The sequence below is a fragment of the Pseudophryne corroboree genome, chromosome 4, assembly GCF_028390025.1.
Source record: "Pseudophryne corroboree isolate aPseCor3 chromosome 4, aPseCor3.hap2, whole genome shotgun sequence".
Lineage (NCBI taxonomy): Eukaryota > Metazoa > Chordata > Amphibia > Anura > Myobatrachidae > Pseudophryne > Pseudophryne corroboree.
Window position 1 is genome coordinate 523,096,122 of NC_086447.1, and position 23,902 is coordinate 523,120,023.

A 23,902-nucleotide genomic window follows, 5' to 3' on the forward strand; every position below is an offset into this window, starting at 1 on the left:
ATAGATCGTCGTCTCCAAGAGCGGAGGGCTCAAAGAGGAACAACTGTTAGGCCTAGTCCTTGTGTTTATACCTTTCCAGAGGACGTCGAGGAGCCCATGCAGATGGGTCTCTCCCGGCTGTCCCCAGAGGAAAGAACCAGAAGATTAAGTTCTGGTCTTTGTTTGTACTGTGGTGGTAAGGGACATATTGCTCGCAACTGCCCGAACAAGTCGGGAAACGCTCTGACCAAGTGAATTGTGAGGGGGTTCACTTAGGTCTGCAGCTTATCTCCTCAAATGACTCTCTCTTAGTCCCTGTTAAGATTTCCTTTGGCAGCCTCAGTTCATTGGTGTCGGCCTTTGTCGACAGTGGAGCTGCAGGAAATTTTATGGATTTAACTTGGGCTAAGGCCTTAGGCATTCCACAGATACCGTTGGATAAACGTATCACCATGCACGGGTTAGATGGGGGTCCGCTTTCCAATGGGATAATTACTCACCGCACACCTCCAGTATTACTTACAGTAGGAGCCTTACATTCTGAAGATATAGAATTCTACCTTACACATTGTCCGGCAGTTCCTGTAGTTTTGGGTCACCCTTGGCTTACCTTTCATAATCCCACCATTGATTGGCGGTCCGGGGAGATTTCCCAATGGGGTCCTTTTTGTGTTAAGGAATTTATTTCTTATCCAGTCCGGGTTGCAGCAATCGTCCCAGAGCTTATTCCTGTGGAATATCAGGATTTTTCCGATGTGTTCTCCAAAGGCAATGCGGACATTCTGCCTCCCCATCGGTCCTACGATTGTGCAATTGAATTAGTACCAGGTGCCACTTTGCCTAAGGGGAGATTAAATGCCCTGTCCAGGCCAGAAACCACGGCCATGAATAATTACATTCAGGAAAGCCTTAAAAAAGGTTTTATTAGGCCTTCAAAATCTCCGTTGAGTGCAGGATTTTTCTTTGTTGAGAAAAAAGATGGGTCACTTAGACCATGTATTGATTTTAGGGCTCTGAATAAGATCTCTGTGAAAAACACCTATCCTTTGCCATTAATTTCAGTGCTTTTTGATCAGTTACGCTCCGCCGTGATCTTTTCGAAAATTGATCTTAGGGCAGCTTACAACCTCATCCGAATAAAATCTGGGGATAAGTGGAAGACGGCTTTCAGCACTCAGTCGGGTCACTATGAATACCTGGTGACGCCGTTCGGCCTGTCAAATGCTCCGGCGGTTTTTCAAGACCTCATTAACGATGTTCTCCGTGACTTCCTTGGGAAGTTCGAGGTCGTTTATCTTGACGACATTTTGATATACCCTGAGTCTATGGAACAACATGTTACCCAGGTGCGTCTGGTTCTTCAAAAATTATGAGAGAATCATTTATATGCCAAGCTTGAGAAGTGTGAGTTTCACATCACAGAGGTGTCTTTCTTGGGGTACATTATTTCTCCCCAGGGATTTTTCATGGAACCGAAAAAACTCCAGGCCATCCTTAATTGGGCGCAACCCACTAATTTAAAAGCAATTCAGCGCTTTTTAGGGTTTGCTAATTATTATAGGCGGTTCATTCATACTTTTTCTGACCTGGTCGCTCCCATAGTAGCTTTGACTAAAAAAGGAGCAGATCCCTCCAATTGGTCGCTTGAAGCTGAGTTAGCCTTCCGGGCCTTGAAGCAGGCCTTTGTCTCAGCTCCTGTCCTCAGACATCCTAATCCGGAGCTTCCCTTTATTGTGGAGGTTGATGCCTCAGAGGTTGGAGTGGGGGCTATCCTTTCTCAGGAAGATCCAGAGTCTCAGGAGTTACATCCTTGTGCCTTCATGTCCAGGAAATTCTCCTCCGCTGAATCCAACTATGACGTTGGTAATCGGGAATTACTGGCAGTAAAATGGGCTTTCGAGGAATGGAGGCATTGGCTGGAGGGAGCTAGGCATACTATTACTGTTTTTACGGACCATAAGAACCTGCAATATATTGAATCAGCTAAACGGCTTAATGCTCGGCAGGCACGTTGGGCATTGTTTTTTACTTGTTTCAGATTTATAATCACCTTCAGGCCTGGTTCCAAGAATACGAAAGCTGATGCCCTGTCACGTTGCTTTCTTCCGGTTCACAATAGCAATCCTGTTACTACCCCCATAGTTCCATCTTCAGTCATCCGGGCAGGCCTCACACAGGATTTATTTACTCAGTTAAACCAGCTTCAACACCAAGCTCCTAGACTTACTCCTGCTGGTCGTCTTTTTGTCCCTGAATTTTTGAGAGGCACTGTTTTAACTGAGTTTCATGACAACAAAGTCTCGGGGCATCCGGGTATCACTAAGACCTTGGAGTTAGTCTCTCGCTCAGTGTGGTGGCCTAGTCTTTCTAAAGACGTTAAGGAATTCGTCCATTCCTGTCAGGTTTGTGCACAGCATAAGGTTCCTCGTTCGTTGCCTATCGGGCAACTTATGCCTTTAGCCGTTCCTCTCAGGCTATGGTCTCATATTTCCATGGATTTCGTGGTGGACCTTCCCCTTTCAACCGGATTGCGAGTCATTTGGGTGGTAGTGGACCGTTTTAGTAAAATGGCTTATTTCATTGCTCTTCCCCGATTACCCTCTGCTCAAGGGTTGGCAGTTTTGTTCCTCCGCCATGTGTTCAGGCTCCATGGTTTGCCCACTGATGTTGTCTCTGATCGGGGTCCACAATTCATTGCACGATTCTGGAAACATTTTTGTGCCTCTTTGAAGATGAAACTGTCTTTAACATCGGGTTACCATCCACAGTCTAACGGGCAAACCGAACGAGTCAACCAGTCATTAAAACAGTACTTACGCTTGTATTCGGCCAAACTCCAGAATGATTGGTCCGAGTTTCTTCCTTTGGCCGAATTTGCTTATAATAACTCTTGTCATTCCTCCACCAAGGAGTCCCCATTCTTTTCAGTCTTTGGTTTTCATCCTAGAGCCAACTCTTTTTTCCATCATTCTCCAGTTTCCTCGTTGACCTTAACCTCCCATCTCAGAGCAATTTGGAGAAAAGTGCACCTTGCCCTCAGAAAAGCGGGCTTCCGAGAAAAGACATTTTCTGATAGGCTCCGACGTCCTTGCACTTTTAAGGTGGGAGATAAGGTATGGTTGTCAACTCACAACATCAAGCTTCGACAACCCTCGGCTAGACTGGGACCCAAATTTATTGGACCGTTTCTTATCATTAAGAAGGTCAACCCAGTTGCTTTTCGGCTACGCTTGCCAAGATCTCTCAGAATTGGGAATACTTTCCATTGTTCCCTGTTGAAACAATATGTTTCTTCCAGCAGATTTCCTCGGAGGACCTCCCAGGATAGATCTCCAGTGGATGTGCAGGGACAACAGGAGTTCTTGGTAGAGAAGGTGTTAGATTCAAAAGTTTCCCGGGGCCGGCTTTATTTTTTGGTTCACTGGAAAGGCTATGGTCCGGAGGAAAGGTCTTGGGTCTTGGATAAGGATCTACATGCCCCTAAACTCAAGAGATTATTCTTTCAGGAATTTCCTCAGAAACCTGGCTTTAGGGGTTCGTTGACCCCTCCTCAAGGGGGGGGGGGACTGTTAGGCGCCGCGGTCCGGGACTTCCTCCCGGCCCGGCGCCTAGCAACTAGGGACGCCGAGCGGGCTGAGCCGCTGGGTCCCTAGCAACGCTAGGACGCCGTGCGCGCTGAGCTGCCGGCTGCCTAGCAACGCTAGGACGCCGGGCGCGCCGAGCCGCCGGGACCCTAGCAACGGGGACGCCACGGACGGACCGCGTTCCCCGTTGCTGGGTTGACTATTTAACTGTGCACACATGTTTTCTGGTCGTGCAGCAAGGCAGCTGCACGACATTCATTGTAATCAGGCTCTGGACTCTGATTGGAGGATTCCCTGCTAAATACCTTCTCAGTGCCTCACACAGACGCCGGTGATAGTTTCCTGCATGCTGCTCATGTTGGTGAAGGTCTGTTCCTGGTCTGCTGTGCCCGGTCATTCCAGTCCTCTGAGTTCCTGAGTCTTGGTGTTTGTCATCTCATCCCAAGGAGTTCTCCTGGTCCTCATTTACCTGTGACAGTCTGTAGAGGATCTCGTTTGGTTTCGTGAGTGGCGGCTCTGCCGCGTGCTGCGGCCTAGGCCGCTTTATATTGTGTTCTGGTTTTGGAGCATTTGCGGAGGTATCCGCTTCCACAGTCCTCTCCGGAACTCGGCGGTGCCGTGTAGGAGAGTGGACAAGTGGAGTATTTTGGTTGTTCTTTTCCCTGGCGGTAATCCGCGCATACTTTAGTTTTAGGTTTGTTAGTAGCCCCTGGCCTTGTTGTTTAGTTAGAGGGCCCCTTGTTATCACCCTGTCTCAGTTCACTCTTTGTCTCTCATTAAGACCTGAGGGGGCATCGGAGTTGGGCAGACGTAATCCGCCCTTCAAACGCAGCTGCCATGGGCCCAAGCAACCATAGTCTCGCAAGAGTGTACTGACAGCACGGGCGAGACAACGGAGATAGGGCGCCAGGGGCTATTCCCATTCCTTTCCCCTTTCCCAGCATTTCGTTCTGGTATTCAGGTCCTTTCATATAAGATCACCCCAGACCTGAGTATTAGAATCATAACAGTTTCTTTGCCCAATGCCGTGGCCTCGCCCACTTGAACTATGCCCAGCGTGATGTTTTAGGATGGAAATATATATAAATGAAGCGTACCCAAGAACTCCCACTCGCAAGGTGGGTGTTAAACACATCAAGGTATCTTTAGTATGGAAAGGAGTGAAATATGGGTCCACTCAAGCGTACCCCAACTCACAGTGCTCGGTGTGATGATATTCCCATAAAGGTATCTTTCAGTTCTGTTTCCCGGACTGTGGGGGTAATTCTGAGTTGATCGCAGCAGCAAGTTTTTTAGCAATTGGGCAAAACCATGTGCACTGCAGGGGGGACAGATATAACATTTGCAGAGAGAGTTAGATTTGGGTGGGTTGTTTTGTTTCTGTGCGGGGTAAATACCGGCTGCTTTATTTTTACACTGCAATTTAGATTGCAGATTGAACACACCACGCCCAAATCTAACTCTCTCTACACATGTTAAATCTGCCTCCCCTGCAGTGCACATGGTTTTGCCCAACTGCTAACAAAATTCCTGCTGCGATCAACTTGGAATTACCCCCTGTGTTCATAAAGTGGTAATGTTGGCTCCCCAAAGAAACTCACTCTCCTCAAGTGGAAGCAGGGGAGTACACAAATTTAATAAAAATCACAAACATGAACACTTAAAATGGAGTCCATCCATAAAATAAACAAATAGAAAAATAGCAGCAAAAATCGGCAAAGGGGTTAAAAGTTCCAAAGCAGCAGAATTTTTTTTGTTTGAAATATCCAATAGGTAAATAACTACTCACACTCCTGTTGTCAACATGTTTCAGCCCTGGCCTGGGCCTTTATCAAGACATGTCTTGATATATCAAGACATTGCGGCAGCATTAACTTCCAGGAACATTAAAGATGGCCGCCGGGGGAGCTGCTGCGCATGAGCAGCCACAGCAGCTCCCCCATAAGCCTTTGTAGGGCTGAGCCGTCAGTCAGCACTGATGGCTCCGCCTCCAGGACTACTTCTAGACCTGAGGCTTCCTTCTCCCCCAAGCTGTTTCCCTCCAGCCAGCCAGGCAAGTCTACAGTAAAGTGATAGCTGCGTCCTGTCCACACCATGATGATGTGCCAAATATATATATATATATATATATATATATATGTACAGTGTATGTATATATATCTATATATATATATATATTATAGACTATTTGTTAGTGGATTTACACTGCTCTACTGCAGTTACTTATATATGTGTATAAGTGTATAACGTGCTCTACCTGGTGCAAAGTGTATAATGTGTTCTACCTGGCGCAAAGTGTTTTACGTGCTCTACCTGGTGCAATGTCTATAACGTGCTCTGCCTGGCGCAAAGTGTATAATGTGCTCTACCTGGTGCAATGTCTATAACGTGCTCTGCCTGGCGCAAAGTGTATAATGTGCTCTACCTGGTGCTGTGTGTATAATGTGCTCTGTCTGGCGCAAAGTGTATAACGTGCTCTACCTGGTGCAGTGTGTATAATATGCTTTACCTGGTGCAGTGTGTATAATGTGCTCTGTCTGGCGCAAAGTGTATAACGTGCTCTACCTGGTGCAATGTGTATAATGTGCTCTGTCTGGCGCAAAGTGTATAACGTGCTCTACCTGGTGCAATGTCTATAACGTGCTCTGTCTGGCGCAAAGTGTATAACGTGCTCTACCTGGTGCAGTGTGTATAATGTGCTCTGTCTGGCGCAAAGTGTATAACGTGCTCTACCTGGTGCAAAGTGTATAACGTGCTCTACCTGGTGCAAAGTGTATAACGTGCTCTACCTGGTGTAATGTGTATAATGTGCTCTGCCTGGCGCAAAGTGTATACCGTGCACTACTTTGCGCAAAGTGTAGAACGTGCTCTATCTGGCGGAATATGTATAACGTGCTCTACCTGGCGCAGTGTGTATAGGAGGTTCTACCTGGTGCAATATGTATAAGCGGCACTACTATATGGTATAATGTGAATTGGCACTATTATGTGGCCACGCCCCTTCCCCACTAAGCCACACCCCTACTATTTTGCTGCAAGCCTGCGGCGTGCACTTTCCATGCGTACTTATTGGCGGGCCTTCTGAGCAGTAATCCATCCCATTTGACAGACACACCCCCCTATTAGGGCTGCTTCCATAAATTTCCCGGGCTGGTTTTCAATCTCAATCCGCCCCTGGTAAGTGCGATTCATTAAAATACAGAAAGCTCAGCTTTTTCGCTTCTTTTGTGTGTCTAGAGTCACCATCTCAGGATGGCGTAATCTGAACTGCAGTGCAAAAGCAGCAAGAAAGTTTAATGCTTCCCTGCTCTCTGCAGGGCTCCCAGCACTTCCTCCACCGCCTTGATGTCCCAGCAGACCTTGCAGCTTCCCCTGACCTCAGCTGTCGGCACATGCGCAGAAAGGTACTGCCTTCTGACTGCATGCTTTGCAGAGGATTGCAGCTGAAGACAGAATTGCCGGAGCCATGGATTCCTGTATCGCATCACTGGAAAGGTAAGTATACATGAATTGCTACTTCACTAAGATATAAATCACAGGTGTAGTATGAGTGGCCGGTGATCGGGATCCCGGCGCCCAGCATACCGGCGCCGGGATCCCGACCGCCAGCATGCCGGAAGCGGGGCGAGCGCAAATGAGCACCTTGTGGGCTCGCTGCGCTCGCCATGCTACAGGCACGGTGGTGTGTTACGCTTGCCATGCTATTTATTCTCCCTCCAGGGGGGGGTCGTGGACACCCAAGAGGGAGAATAGTTGTCGGTATGCCAGGTGTTGTGATTCTGGCGCTGGTATACTGAGCGCTGGGATCCCAACAGCCGGCATACTGAATACCACCCATATATCGCATCAAACTGATGCAATATAAAGTGAAAAGTAACAATTCTTTTGTCAGTTTCTTTATGAATTGACCGTGAATTTGCTGCATACGCACTTTTCATAATTCCACAGAAATTCCACCTCATTGATCTTATTCCAGAGTAATTCCAACTCATTGATCTTATTCCACAGTAATTCACAGTAATTCCACTTTATTGACCTATTCCACAGTAACTCACCGTAATTCCACTGTATTGAGTTTATTCCACAGTAATTCCCCTCTATTGACCTTACTCCACAGTAATTCACAGTAATTGCACCTTATTGAGCTAGCCAGCCTGTTGTTCTTACACTCTTTCTCTGCGGCCAAAGCCTTTGTTCCTCAGCTATGTGAGTCCCGATTTCATGCTGGTTGAAAGACCTTTTAATTCTTCTCACAACGTTTCTCTGCCAGGTGTATTTAGCTGTGTGTGATAGTGCTGCTTGATGACTAATTTGATTCCAGGCTCTACGGTTCATGGACAGTGGTTGTTGGGTGTATGGGAGTGGGTTTATAGAGACCATTGAGTAAATAAACCTTCATGAATACAGTAAACAAGGTGAAATAAAATTATTCTGACTGAACTGATAGTAAAGAAATGGATAAAACATTTATCCTGCCCTAAATTATACAGTATGATGGCAGCAGGCCACCAAGCAATGTGGATCACCCCTGAAATTGTGGGAGCTAAATTTAAAATGAAACTGGACACTGCATATGCCCTTTCAGTTATTAGAATGATCATCTCTAAGGAGGCCTACAAATAGTGAAAAGGCTTTAAGGATTCTATTCATAAAGAAAGAGAATACAGAATTGTTACTTTTCACTATCACATCAGTCCAATGCGATATATAGCTTTGTTAAGTATCAATTTATGTACACTTACCTTTCCATTGATGCAATGCGTAGAAGAGGCCCTCTGCTATGCTTTCTTCTGCTCTGCAGTCCATGGAGACATCAAGGTGTTGTATACAGGTTTTGTGTGTGCATATGCTGGTGGCAGTAGAGTGTCTCTCAGTAAGTCCACCGACAGATCAGGGACAGGGAAAAGCAGTGCGAGCTGGGGCAGCACAGTAATTCTATGCTCCACCAGAGGATCAGGAACAGTGGGGGGGGGGGGGGGGGGGGGGGGCCTGTAAGAGCCGGGGACAGCAGGGAGGAAACAGTCTGAAGTAACTTCATTAACATATATGCTAGAGTGGCAGGGGTTGTGGTGGTTTACAGAGCAGCGGGGGTGAGGTGGGGGGCACAGTGCGGGGGTATAAAGTAGTCGGCAGAGCACTGCAGTCTTAAGTGACTCAGTTTATTCTGAGAATGAGTGCCAGGAAGGAGTGCCTAGAGCTATTTAATTAGTTGCACTGTAAACTTGTGACTAGAGGATTTCCGCTTGCACCCTCAGGTGCCAGCAGAAATTTGACAAAACTAAACTAGTGCAGGGATGTTTGAGTTCATGCCATAGCCGAGCTGTACATGCACTTTGGGTAATGATCCCAAATTGAGCTCCATATACGGCCGACACTGATGGTCATTAAAGTCTTCAGCTTCATACACACTGGGCGATATAGTAAACGATGTCGCTCAGAAGGGGGAAAATGAGCTATATAGTTAACTATATTGCTAAGTGTATATGCATCTTTACAGATCTACCACACACATTAACAACATCGCGCCCAACACTTACTGTAAGTCGGAGAATGCAGTTTACTGCAGTTTTAGATGTGGTAACCTGCATCTCTTGACTTAAGTGTCATGGCTCTCATTCCCAGCACCAGTGGCATATTTATAATGGGTGCAGTGTGTCTGCTGCACATGGGCTCCTGGGGTGCACACCCTGCACCCACTTTTTTCAATACTCACCCTCCAGAGTCCCGCATTGGCAGCAGCGCTGCAAGAATCACCAGGAAAATGGTGCAACGGCCATTTTCCCTGCATTTCGCACATGCGCACTAGACTAATGCCCAGAGTCTACAGCGCTGCCGGCAAGAGAGGAGGGGGCCCAGATGGATCCTGCACATGGGCCTCCTCAGCTCTTGATACGCCTCTGTCCAGCACTGTACAATATCACATTTAATTGAATTTTCCCCTTGGTTCTTTCATATGGAATCTGAAGTGTACAGTAAACACAAACAAAGAAAGAGTACTAGATATTGTTTCTCAAACTCAGCTGCAGCTGTTTCTGTTTAATGGAAATTCAAAACAGACATAGCTTCTCTGTAGGCCAGTAATAAGTGTTTCCAAAGTCTATATTAAAGTACCATGTTTGGAAAAGTGCCAATTGCTTCCATGTTATTTATAAACAATACAATACACCTGTTATTATACAAAGTAAAATATTAAAGTCAGTAGTTTGTTATTTGGCTTTTTAATGCACACCCTTAGAATTAAAACAGCTCAGGGAGCACGTCCTCATTTAATCATAATTACATTTCATTAATATTGCAACTTTTTAATAATTTTTTTTTCGAAATCTGGTGTAAAAAGGTTGAATTCTGACAACGTTTCAACAACTGCATCTTCATTCAACTATGTGCTTTTATTGCAATTGCTTGGTCATTATAAATGAAACAGTTCAATGCCTTTGTCATTGGTCTGGTTCCTTGTGCTTTTGAGTTTTTAGCCTTTGGATAACACACAGATCACACTTACACTCAATGACACTGATATATACTCTCCATGTGTATTGAGTCATACTTGCCTACCTGACCCTCTCAATGAGAGAGAAAATGCTCTGTTCATGGACTTTCCTGGCAATGTATGATTGCCATCACCTGTGTTGAAACACCTTTCTTATCAATTAACTAGCTCACCACAGGTGATGGCAATCATACATTACCAGGAAAGTCCAGGAACAGAGCATTTTCTCCCTCATGGAGAGGGTCAGGTAGGCAAGTATGTATTGAGTCCTGGTAGTCTATTGTAAACCACCATGGGGTAAATTTACTAAGGTGGGAGTTTTTAGAACTAGTGATGTTGCCCATAGCAACCAATCAGATTCTACTTAACATTTATCAAGCTGCTTCTAGAGCAGTGGTTCTCAAACTCAGTCCTCAGGACCCCACACGGTGCATGTTTTGCAGGTAACCTAGCAGGTGCACAGGTGTAGTAATTACTCACTGACACATTTTAAAAGGTCCTCAGGTGGAGCTAAGTATGTCACTTGTGATTCTGTGAGGAGACCTGCAAAACATGCACTGTGTGGGGTCCTGAGGACCAAGTTTGAGAACCTGTGTTCTAGAGGATAATATATAGAATCTGATTGGTTGCTATAAGCAACATCACTAGTTGTAAAAAAACTCCCACCTTAGTAAATTTACCCCCATGTGTGTTCCTGTGAAAATTGTGTCTGCATAGAGTTCAAAACTGGGAAAAAATCCACAAGCCTATGTCCATTCATTCTTTTGACTTATAATACACTGGTGGTATTGGGGAACATACCATTACATATGGGGCCAAATGTAATAGAGCATAGGTTCTCAAACTCGGTCCTCAGGACCCCACACAGTGCATGTTTTGTAGGTAACCCAGCAGGTACACAGGTGTATTTATTACTCCCTGACACATTGTAAAAGGTTCACAGGTGGAGCTAATTATTTCACTTGTGATTCTGTGAGGAGATCTGCAAAACATGCACCGTGTGGGGTCCTGAGGACCGAGTTTGAGAACCTATGTAATAGAGTGAGAGTTTGAAAAAGTGAGAGATTTGGTAAGGTTTAGCATTTTTTTTAAAAGTGGCAATCATTTACACAGCAAGATCAACCTGGTTTTGCAGTGTATATGATTGCCACTTAAAAAAAACTGAAAACCCTTACCAAATCTCTCACTTTCTGAATCTCTCATTCTATTACATTTGGCCCATGGAATGATCACTGGGATCCAATACAAAGGGAGACAGCATCTCATGCACAATACAAAAGTCTGATCTTGTTTGTGGTAGGAAACCAAGGGGGTGACTGAAACATACTATTCTCTGTTCTTAAAGTACTGTGTGGCAGATGTATTAACCTGGAGAAGGCATAAATAACTGATAAACCAGTGATAAGTGCAAGGTGATAAATGCACCAGCCAATCAGCTCCAATATGCAAATTGACAGGAGCTGACTGGCTGGTGCGTTTATCACCTTGCACTTATCATTGGTTTATCACTTCCTTATGGCTTCTCCAGGTTAATACATCTGCCCCTGTATGTCTGCATCAGCTCATTAGCCGCTGGTTATAGGGGGGCAGATGTATTAATCCTTGAGAAGTGATAAAGCAGTGATAAGTGCAAGGTGATAACGCACCAGCTTCTAACTGTCAATTTACATATTGGAGCTGATTGGCTGGTGCATTATCACTTTGCACTTATCACTGCTTTATCACTTCTTCAGGCTTAATACATCTGCCCCAGGATCCTCAAACTTATGAGACCTTTTTGAGTTCTGTTTACTTCATTGCTTCACCTGTATCCCTTAATGTACTTGGCTCCTTATACTTCCCTCTGTTCTATTTACTCCTTACCTATGTAACAAGTTTATTTGTTGTGTTGGGAACAATGAAATCTATAATCTCAAAATCTGATTCTAGTACACGTTTAATTTCATTATAACATTCATTGGGAAGTCAGAGAACTGTGGCCCAGGTTCCAAAGAATGATTTCTAATTAAAAATAATGTATAGCCCTTGAACCGTAGCTCAGTAAGAATGTTAAGAGCTCTGACTTTTCAGTTCCAGTAATGTGGAAGATTTCTGTGTCAGTTACATGTCTATGCTTAGACAATGAGAGCCGTACATTGTGTTATGCCAAGGTACAGAAGGCCTCATGAGAAAGAGATGGCAGTGGTGAAGACAGCACCCAGGCAGCAGATTATGAGGACAGAGGAAAGGTTTGGGCATTTAAATAATGGAGTTCAGCTCTCTTAGCTATACTGCCAGGCAGTTATGGAGGTAACTCCTTAATAGAAACAGAACCCTGTATTGGAGCAGGTTATTCAGAGTTGAAGCCTGTAAAGACCTTTCATAAGACGTATGCATGCTAAGGTTATCATCTTGCATTTCTGGTTTCAGTCATAGAGATTATTTTTGTGATTTCTGGTCATTAGTCAAGTGCCCACTGTAATTTTCCCTCTCCGGATGACTACTAACTGTGCTGGCCCTATCAGACTTCTACCAGACAGCTGGCATGGAGCGTGCATCTGCCTAAGAGGGAGCTACACATGCAACAAGCCCAAATCCTGAGATATCGTCACTTGCTTTGTGTAAATCCAAGTCTCAAAAATATGAATGTATTGAAAGTCATCACACAATATCCTTTCAGGCCACATTAACAGTGGGACAGATGGGACTACAGCCTCAGGATTCCACATAAATATATGCCCATCAGCATGATGATGACTAGCTGCCCAGGTGGCCACATGGTCTGCCATTACTCATAAGTATTACATTGTATTTCTGTTTTCTTCACAAAATGATGCAATTTTCTACTGTTATGCATGTAAGGAAACATTGGGGCTGATACACACCCACATGGCACTAGCCACACCCACACAGCATTGGTGACACCTCCTGTCCCTTTCTCACAATAGGCTCTTGCTCATTTTTAGCACCAGGCCCATGTGATATTTAAGCCAACCCTGTAGTTTATCAAGGCTGACATGAGAATATCATTTGAATATCACAAAAAAGTGTTCAGCAGCATGTCTCAGACGATGACCTCTGAAGATTATAATTGCTGAGATAGAGATACAGGTATACAAATAATATCTACTGCCATAATGCCATGTATGCTAAATTACCCTGAGTTTCATAATTAATTATGTTACATACTAATTGGTATAACGGTCATACTGAATGATTTAAAGTATAAATTTAGCTTTTAATAATAATAATAACAACCACCACCACCACCACCACACACAACCTATCTTTACCCCTTAACAGTATAATACCTAAAAGTTTTTAGTGTATATTATTTATTAAGAAGAAATATTGTGTTTCTTTAAGACTCCCTGGGAAAAGGAGTCAGAGTTGCATGTAAATATTTTTTGCGGACGTATCTTGAGATTTGTAGCACTGCACATGCTCCTTAGCTGAGTGTATGCGTCTACTGGCATTTCACAATTGCAGGCATCTCATTTGCATCTTCACTTGTGGCTGAATAAGAATTCTGTGCAGCAATGAGGCATTCGCCCATAGGCTAAATTTAGTGAGGGCAGGTGTAGGGCATGTAGTGAGAATTGTTGGCTATGGTGAGTTGTGTGTATACAGAAATCCATCTGATTTCAGACAGATCTTTTGCAACAGGTATACAACTATATCTATGCAGTTTCCAATTGTCTTGTACCGTTACTTATTAATTGAAACTTAATTTTTCAGTGTTTATTATTATTATCATCATCATCCATATATTAATAGCATAAGAATGACTTTTATGAGTGACATACTGTAGTTCTATGATACTGTTGTCTGAGCCAGGCACATCATATATCAAATTAAAGGCCTTGACCCATAGATTTGGTATTGTAAGTGGTTGCTTCGTTCTGGAGTTATATGACAAAATATCCACCTGCTATTTACAATGCATCACCATTGTGCTCTAGAAAATGTGATAGCTGGTGAACTGTCCATGTTCACCTGTTGGGTGACCTGGAACATATGACCTGCTGGGTGGTCTGGAATCTGTGACAGTTATTTGCAGCCACCCAGTATGCAGGGATTTATTTTTTTAATTCAACTCCTAAGGGGGTGAAAAGGGTTGAAATGTTCTGCCCAGCAAACCTTTGCCGCCTGGTTGAAACCGGGCACATCAGCTACTTATTATTATTATTATTATACTTTATTTATTTTTCTGTATCAACTATATTCTAGATGTTGCTATGAAGAGAGAAGTCAGAAATGACTGATGTGGAACCTGGGGTCACAGATTTTGCAGCATCAGGAAGATCAGGTCGCCGCAATGCCTTACCAGATATCTTGGGTTCTCCTGCAGGAGCAGATTCCTCTGATCTGCCACAGAAATTAGCAGAACTTTCTGTATCTCAAGGTAATTGCTTTATTATAATACACTGCTGCTGTTAAATGACCACTCTCACATTAAAAAGAGAGCAAACTACACAGATGATTCATGATAGGATACCACTGGCAAGAACTCAAATACAAGGTGGCAATGGGAAGGAAGCAAAGCCATATTATATAGTCAAACTCATGATCTGGACATACCTGGGTATCGCTAAATGCATAGGAAATTATTACAGCAGCATAGGGTCAGATAATAGCATATTACTTCAGTTTCAGAGATCTAACACACCAGCTTCTCAATGGCAAGAATGTCAGGCAGAAGCGTGAGCAGGTCAATATTCAGTACTAAGATAGAGGAAAGACTATCTTGAGAAAGACCATTACAGAGTTGAAACACATTGGCGATGGATGGGACCAGATTTATAACCAGACCATAAGGATCCACACACTGGGACCCCCCTTCATGTCCTTCAGAGGAATCTGGAACTCACTGGGAATTTGTTGAAGGAGGGTCTGACCAATTTCCATCTTGGTATGATCCTATTTGTTGTCTGGAATAACCTGTTTATTTTATGAATCTACAGTATTTTCCCGTTATACTAAAGGGTAATTTCATTTTTTTTGTTTTTTTTTTTAAATCATTTTTATTGAATAAGTTGTTTATATAATTTTAATGTACTGTATAACATCTTCTGCTTATACTATCTATATTCTGATACACTGGCCATCTATCTGCTAGTAGTTGATTTCAGCGTGTGAGCACTCAGGAGATCCACATACACAACCTGTTATGGACAAGAAAGAGTTTAACGGTTGCTACAAAAGTATCAAGTGTATCATCTGCAGTGTAACCAATAATGATTAGTTGACAGGTCAACTTTTAAGTGATCTCTACTATGGAGGAAGACCTGTAAGTATGCTGCTATATAGATGTCAAAAGTTACTTTCATTGTATTTTAATAATGTAGAAGAATTATTATAAATTATAGATGGTATTAATTGAAACAGAAAACGAAATGGCAATTATTGAAGTCTATAGTAATAAAGCTTGGAGGTAAATCCAGCCAGTGCTGGATTACCAAATGGCAGAGCAGGCAACAGCCTATGGACCCTGTGCCTTTTAAGGACCCCACAACAACGGATCAAAATAATATTGGTTCGATCTTTAAAAAAAATTACAATCAAGCTTTCTAAAATAAGTTTCCAAAAGATAGAATGAATCAACTCAAAGAAATGAAAACTTTACATTAAAGACTCTATAGAGAAATTAATGTATTAATGTAATGTACCCATTTACATCTTAAAGTACATAAACCATAGTCATCAGATTCACATTACAGTTTCCAGATCCTAAACTGTTGGTTGGTAAAATAAAAATAAAATAAAAAATAATATAAAAATAAAGAGATAATTTGCGAAGGGGCCCACCGAGATTTTGACTGCCTAGGAGCCTCCACAGGGTTTAATCCAGCACTAAATCCAGCACTACAGTATTTTCTAAAGAGTCTGTCTGTATGCATAAATGTCAAATAAACATTAAATGGCTTTCTGTTATCAAAAAACTTAAATACATATTGAGTGACAACAAAAAATGTCTTATTATTTTAATGCATATCTATTGAAGATTATTTAAATTGACTTCATATATGTGGAAGTAGTTATTGTGACTGAGAGTGCACCATTAGGGATTTCTTGAGATTTGGGCATTTTCTCAGTTCTTTCTTAATAGTCCAAGGTGCACCTCCTGGCCATTCTGTACCAACAATGATGCCATTTTTTGCTAGGTTTGTAAGGTCCTTTGCTTTGTGCAGTGAGACATCTCATTCTTGCTAGGCACTGGCTGTCACGATCTAGGTAATTCCTTATCAGTATTTACCTTCCAAATGCCTCCTAAGACTGTCCCAGTGTTCCAAGCCTGGATTCCATCTGCACTGTCTGTGTGCAGCACGCTGCATCTCATTGTCTCTGGTTAATCAGCCAGCCAATCCCTGCTTCCCAGCTGGTATAAATATCCTGTTCCTGGGGTGGAAAGATGTCAGTGCTTCAATTGTCTTCAGTGATTCCAGTGTGCAGTTCTCCCATGGACTTTCTCTGCAGTACAGCCTGACTCCCTGGTGATTATACTCTGCAGTGTAATCCGACACTCCAGTGATTAACCCTCTACAGTCTACGCTGATTCACCTGTGTCTGAACTCCGGCTTCCCAGCAGCCATTCTCCAGCGATCCCCAGCATCACTTCATGCTTCACCTGTGCTTCTAAGTACAATAGTGCATTTCTATCTGCGAACCCCAGCTTCACTCAAAGCTTACCAACGATCCCAAAGTAACCATCGGTGTTCCGTCATCGATTCCAAGTCACCATCGGTGTTCCGTCATCGATCCCAAGTATTTCTCTGAACTGTGTTTCCTATTACCAGTACCAAGTCATCAGTATTCCTCTGAACTGTGTTTAATAAAACCTTTGAACTTTCCCTTGTTGTCGTGGTCACGTCTTCGGGCATTTGTTCTAAAGGTTCCCTGCATGTCCAAGAACCCTGTACTGCCTCCCAGGTACACATATACCTCAGCCCCTACAACTGAGGCTTCCCCCTGGTCAGCACCAGCCCTCAGTTGTGACACTGGCACTGTTGCATCAGAGTTTTTTTGGACATAATGTCTTAGATATATTCTAGGGTAATCAAGAATGGGGTGATTAAGTTATGAAGGGGCCTGGACCTAGAAGGATTATATCAGACCTCCAGGTCCTGATATATACAGTACCATGACATTTCTCCCCACCCTTTAGACTCACCGGCCACAAATTGGTGTACACTTCTTCCCTGAATGCATGGTCTCAGAAGTGACTAAGCTCATGCATTGCTGTGCTTGGTCTTTTGTGCATATCCTGTGTGTACTGCACTTTGACAACAGAAGTACAGTATGTACATAGTCATTTCCAGGCTCACTGTATGTACGTTGTCCCTGGGGGAGGCCTTGTGCTTGCCTCACTTCATTATCCCCTCCAATGAAGAGTATTACCGCACCTAAGAAAAATGTTGCTTCCGCTATTTTTAAAAGTCCACACTGGGAAGGATGGATGGGAGGATGGAAGCATGGACATGCACACGTTCAGGCGTATTTCCTAAGTTACGATTGATTTTTCTGGTGCAGTTCCAAGTAATATGAAGTGAATATGTATCTTGAAATGAGGTAGGCAACTAATTGCACTCAGCAAACACAGGAGCCATGTGGGTCCTCAGTCTCAGCAAATTACTTTTATTAGTTTTTATCTGTGATATGCAAATTAGATAATATACTAATTAGAAGTTATATTAAGTAAAGAATAGCCCTCTTGAGCAATATTAATAAATCATTTTCAAAATATTTGGGCCATATGACAAATATCTGTAGAAATTGTGGGTGGTATTCAATTCAATGTGATGTGCGCAGATTGCCTCTGGAAAGGTAGAAGAAGGCACTCTCTGCAGTGAATATCTTTGTTCATTTTTCATCGTACCACATAGAGCTGTACAGAAAACGGGCAAAGATTGTCTAAAGTTATTAGTGGTAATGTCCGCAGCCAAACATTGCGATGATGTGTGACTCCACTTCGTGTTGAGTTTAATTCTCCAATTTGATTTTCTTTTTACAGTTTGTTATACTTAAGTGAACTAAGCTTATGTCAATATTTTGTTTTATTCAGATGAAGGTGCAGAAGGAGGAGGGGCAACTTCTGGAGAAGCCCCTGCCGAAACTCCAGAAGAAAAATCAGATACTTGAGAGTCATCCTGAGGCAGAAACATACTCGCAAAAAGCTGCAGCAATGGCTTGCTCTGATGGACAATGAGCCAGAGTTATTACTGCTGGGCTATGTGGGGGACTATGCAACAGATTCGTATAGAAATACTGTATCTCTTAGTACTTAGCTCTGTCACCAGAAAATATATTTTCTACTCTAGATGGACACACACTAGGTTTATAAAACATTTAGGAAAGAGCTATTTGACAAAGAATGTGAAGTGCGTTATAATACACATCATTGGTTTGCAACCAATTTGTAGCCCGCAGCACAATAACAACTGAACTGTATAGACTATCCATTAGTGTTTTGCATTGTTTTTCATATATATGAAAACAGAATAGTAAATGTTTAGTATTCAGGACACTTGAAGTTATTTTATTAGATATGTCACCATGTCTCACACATTTCAGTTTGTCTAGAAACTAATTCACTTCAGGTTTTAGGTCACCTTAAGATATTGTTCCAGAATAATTGTTCCGTAAAGGAAAAATACATAAAGGCAACCAACTTCCCAGTGCCTTAATGTCATAAATTTTCTATATGACAATCCCATAACCAGAAAACTGAGTCGGTGTCACATGCACCAGATAAAAAATTGGCAGAAATAGTAGCCAGCAGCTACAGATGCATCTCCGTGTGTCATTTCATCAGCCGATGTAGCGATGTTTGTGATTTAATTTGTTTGATATGAAAATAAAAATGATATTGGCATTGCAGGCATTGTGTAGTAATTACAGTTCTAAATGTGTTTTCCTTAGGGATGAATGATTTTACAAGATGCCATTAAATTTTTCTTTTTAAAGTGTTTATCTGCCTAACACGATGACATCTATAAATAAAACATTGATTTATGAGCAATGTGAACACATTTGTATGAGGCATTTAGAAGCCAGTTGGGAGTACCGTTCTGTGTAGTTGCTATACATCTGCTAATAATTCAAATACAATATGCCTAGAGAAATGTAACACACTGTATTATGTAATGAATGAATAGCAATCCCAGTACATTTATATAACAGATGTACACTCTGTCCAAGTTTCGGTTGCCAGGAATGACCTGAAAATTCAATGTTTCACTTGCATGACTCTAAATATAAAATCGGTCATAAACAGACTTTATGAAAATCATGTCTTACTAATGCACCAAGTGGGCAAAGCTGGGTTTAGTTTCAGGTGCATTTGTCTAATGTTAGAAAAAAAACATTTAAATATGGAGACTTTCAGCAAAATTTTGAAAGGGCCCCTAAAGTGTCCGGATAGGGATTCCAGGGCGATTAGAGTGCCCCTAACCAAATGCAGTGTCTAGTGCTGACCATGGAGCTTTTCTAGGAGGTTTTGTCTTGCTCATATTATGCCCCCCTCTCCCCTGCTTGTATTATGCTCTGCTTCCCTTCTCTACTTGTGTTATATTCCCCATTTGTATTATGCTCACATCCTCCATCCTTACATTATACTCCCCATTTGTATTATGCCCTGCTTCCCTTTTCTTCTTGTGTTATGTTCCCCATTTGTATTATGCTCACATCCTCCATCCTCACATTATGTCCCCCCACCTCACTTGTATTATGATGTCCTTTCTCTCCAGTGCTTTAATTATGGTCCCGTTCCTCCTCCTGCTTGTATATGATCTGCATTCCTCGCCCATGCTTATACTATGGGGTGTACTATGTGATACCCAGTGCTTAAAGTGGTCCTAGAGAGGTGGTGGAACTCACCCCCCTCCCCACGGCGCCCATGCAATACGGCGTGCACGCAGAAAAAGGGGCGTGGTCTCAAAAAGAAAGGAGTGTGGTCACACAATAATAATAATGCCCACAGTAGTAGCACCCCATAATACACATAATGTCCACAGCAGTAGCGCCCCTTATACAATGCCCACAGTAGTAGTGCTCCTTATGCAATGTCCACTGTACTGGTAGTGCCCACAGTGGTAGTGCCCCTTATATAGAGCCAATAGTAGTGGTGCCCCTTATGCAAAGCCCCCAGTAGTAGTGCCCTTTATGTCTCCAGGAGGGATGCCCCTTATGAAGTGCCCCCTTTACAATGCCCTCATTAGTAATGCCCCTGTGTAGTATTGCCCCCAGTAGTAATGTTGCCTGTAGTAATGCCCCCTGTCATTTAGCCCTAGTAGTTATGCCCCCAGTGGTAATGCCCCTGCAGTTATGACCCCAGTCATTTACCCCCCTTTAGTTTAACCTCCCAGTGGTAATGCCCCCAGTAGTTTGCCCCTTTTAGTTTAGCAACCAGTAGTAATGCCCCCAGTAGTAATGCCCCCTGTAGTTTGCGCCCTTGTAGTTTAGACCCTGTAGTTATGCCCCCAGTAGTTTAGCCCCTGTAGTTATGTCCCCAGTAGTTTAGCCCCTGTAGTTATGCCCCCTGTAGTTTAGCTCCCAGTAGTAATGCCACCAGTAGTAATGCCTCCAAGTAGTAATGCCCCCAAGTAGTATTACCCCTGTAGTTATGCCCCCAGTAGTAACGCCCCTGTAGTTATGCCCCCAGTAGGATGCTCTCCTGTAGTTTGCCCCATTGTAGTTTGCCCCCAGTAGCTTGCCCCCTTGTAGTTTGCCCCTTGTAGCTTGCCCTCTTGTAGCTTGCCCCCAGTAATAATGCCCCCCAGTAGTTTGCCCCCAGTAGATGCCCCCCAGTAGTAATGTCTTCCAGTAGTTTGCCCCAGTAGATGCCACCCAGTAGTAATGTCCCCCAGTAGATGCCTCCCAGTAGTTTGCCCCCAGTAGATGCCCCTCTGTAGTAATGCCCCCCAGTAGTTTGCCCCCAGTAGGTGCCCATCTGTAGTTTGCCCCCAGTAGATGCCCCTCAGTAGTAATGCCCCTCAGTAGTTTTCCCCCAGTAGGTGCCCCTCTGTAGTAATGCCCCCCAGTAGTTTGTCCCCAGTAGGTGCCCCTCCGTAGTAATGGACCCAGGTAGGTGCCCCTCTGTAGTAATGCCCCCGGGTAGGTTGCCCCCAGTAGGTGCCCCTCTGTAGTAATGGCCCCCAGTAGTTTGCCCCCAGTGGATGCCGCTATATAACAGAAAAAAATACACCATACTCACCAAGCCCCACTTGTGTCCAGCGCTGCAGTCCTCTGGGCGTCTGCTCTTCTGCACTATGGGAGAGACGTCATGACGTCTCTCCCATAGCGCACACTGACAGCGCCGGAAGCCGGTGCTCACTACTTAGCTCCTGCCTCCGGCTGCCGCTGGGCGCCCGCTGTTAACGCAATCTCAGCGGGCGCCCGGCATCTCCCTGCAGCACCGGCCACACATCGGGTTAGGTGAGCCGGAACTGCGTTCCGTCCCCAAGTGGAACTGATGGAACGCAGTTCCGCCCCGTTCCAGCTCACTTTAACCCCTGGTGATACCAATACTCGGGATCCAGGCGCCCAGCATACCGGCGCCGGGATCCCAACCGCTGGAATGCCAGTAGCGGGGCGAGCGCAAAAGAGCCCTTTGCAGGCATGCTGCACTTGCCACGCTGCGGGCACGGTGGCGCACTTCACATGCCATGCTGTTTATTATCCCTCCAGGGGTGTCGTGCACACCCCAAAAGGGAGAATAGTTGTTGGTATCCCGGCGATATGCAGTGCGCCGGAATCCCGACAGCCGGGATATCTAGTGACTCCCACACTATACTATCCTTCTTCCCACCTGCTTGTATTATATTTTTCTCCTCCTACACTGTTTGTATTGTGCCCCCATTCCTCCCCCAATTTGTGTTATGCTTCCCTTATTCTCACCTACTTGAATTATACTCCCCTCCTCTTCCCCTGCTTTTATTTAGTTCTCTTTTGCTAATAGTTTATTCTTCTCCCCTTCCCTGCTTGAAATACACTCTCCTCCCACTCCAGCGTGTATCATGCTCTACTTCTCCCCTGCTTATACTATGCTATCCTTTTTCCCTCCTGCTTGTATTATACTTTTCTCCTGCTATACTGCTTGTATTATGCTCCCATTCCTCCCCCATTCTAATTATTGTGTTATGCTTCCCTTTTTCTCCCCTGCTTGTATTACACTCCCCTCCTGCTCCACTGCTTGCATTGTAATCTCCTGCCACAACTTCTTGTATTGTGCTCTTCTTCCTCTTCCCTGCTTATAATAAGCTCCTTTTCTTCTCCCCTTCTTTTATTAAGCTTTCCCCTGCTTTACTGACACTCTCCACCCACTCCACAGAATGTAAAATGCTCTACTTCTCCTCACCTGCTTGTACTAGGCTCTCCTTCCTCGTCCCTTTTATTATGATCTCCTTCTCTTCCCCATTTTTGCTATGCATCCCTTCTTTTACCCTCCCTTATTTGTATCAAGCTCCATTTCATCTCTCCGACTTGTATTATAAACAACTCACTTTTCTCTACTTGTATTATGCTATCCTTCCTCTCCCCTGCTTTTATTATACTCCTCTTCCTCCTTCTGCTTGTACCATGCTCTCCTTCCTCTCCCCTGCTTTTATTATACTCCTCTTCCTCCTTCTGCTTGTACCATGCTCTCCTTCCTCTCCCCTGCTTGTATCTTACTATCCTCCTCCTCAGTGGCGGATTTAGGGGGGGGGGGGCACCAAGGCACGTGCCCCCCCTGTCATTTTTAGTGCAGACTGACATGCGGACGAGCGTCCGCATGTCAGTCTGCGGTCTCGTTTCCTCCCCTGCTGTTAGGAGGGACACGGAGGGCACAGTGCGCGCCTCTCCTGTGTCCCTCCTGGGTCTCCGGCGGCCGCTGGTCTCATAAAGGAAGTGCCGTTCGTGAGCACTTCCTTTATTACAGTGACCCGCGGCCGCCGGAGACACAGGAGGGACACAGGGAGGCGTGCACTGTGCCCTCCGTGTCCCTCCTAACAGCAGGGGAGCGGGGGGAGCAGCGGCAGAGGCGGAGGAAGGGGGAGGGGGGGGACACGCACTGGGGGGGAATATCTGGCACTGGGGGCATATTTGGCAGGGAGGGGGGGGGGGGAGTATCTGGCACTGGGGACATATATGGCACTGGGGGGAATATCTGGCACTGGGGGCATATCTGGCACTGGGGGGGGGGGATATCTGGCACTGGGGGCATATGTGGCACTGGGGGGGGGATATCTGGCACTGGGGGGAATATCTTGCCCTGGGGGGAATAACTGGCAGGGGAGGGATATCTGGCACTGGGGCATTGTCTGGCACTGGGGGGCATATGTGGCACTGGGGGGGAATATCTGGCACTGGGGCATATGTGGCACTGGGGGCATATATAGCACTGGGGGGGCGATGTCTGGCACTGGGGCATATGTGGCACTGGGGGCATATATAGCACTGGGGGGGGGGCGATATCTGGCACTGGGGGCATATGTGGCACTGTCGGGGAATATCTGGCACTGGGGGTATATGTGTACCTGGCACATGGGGGGGGGGCTATATTTGGCACTGGGGGCATGTGAGTACCTGGCACCGTGGGGGAATATCTGGCACTGGGGACATATGTGGCACTGGGAGCACAGCCCTAGCAACAAGGACTACCTCCTAGCAACGAGCATGACACCCAGTGCATGAAACCCCTGGCAACGAGCATGACACCCAGTGCATGAAACCCCTGGCAACGAGCATGACACCCAGTGCATGAAACCCCTGGCAACGAGCATGACACCCTGAGCATGAAAACCCCTGGCACCGTGCATGGAACCAAGAGCATGAAACCCCTGGCAACGAGCATGACACCCAGTGCATGAAACCCCTGACAACGAGCAGGTAT

General features: G+C 44.7%; 1 protein-coding gene across 9 annotated transcripts in view; it reads left to right on the forward strand.

Moving 5' to 3' along the window:
- Nucleotides 1–18,909, forward strand: part of PKIB (cAMP-dependent protein kinase inhibitor beta) — a 279,172-nt gene extending 260,263 nt beyond the window's left edge. For all 9 annotated transcript variants that reach the window (XM_063917249.1, XM_063917248.1, XM_063917252.1 and 6 more), the window contains 2 exons: nucleotides 14,263–14,437; nucleotides 18,095–18,909. In XM_063917249.1, coding sequence (XP_063773319.1) covers nucleotides 14,290–14,437; nucleotides 18,095–18,171 — 225 coding nt within the window. In that variant the 5' untranslated portion in view covers nucleotides 14,263–14,289 and the 3' untranslated portion in view covers nucleotides 18,172–18,909. The remainder of the gene's footprint in view (nucleotides 1–14,262; nucleotides 14,438–18,094) is intronic.
- Nucleotides 18,910–23,902: the final 4,993 nt, after the last annotated feature.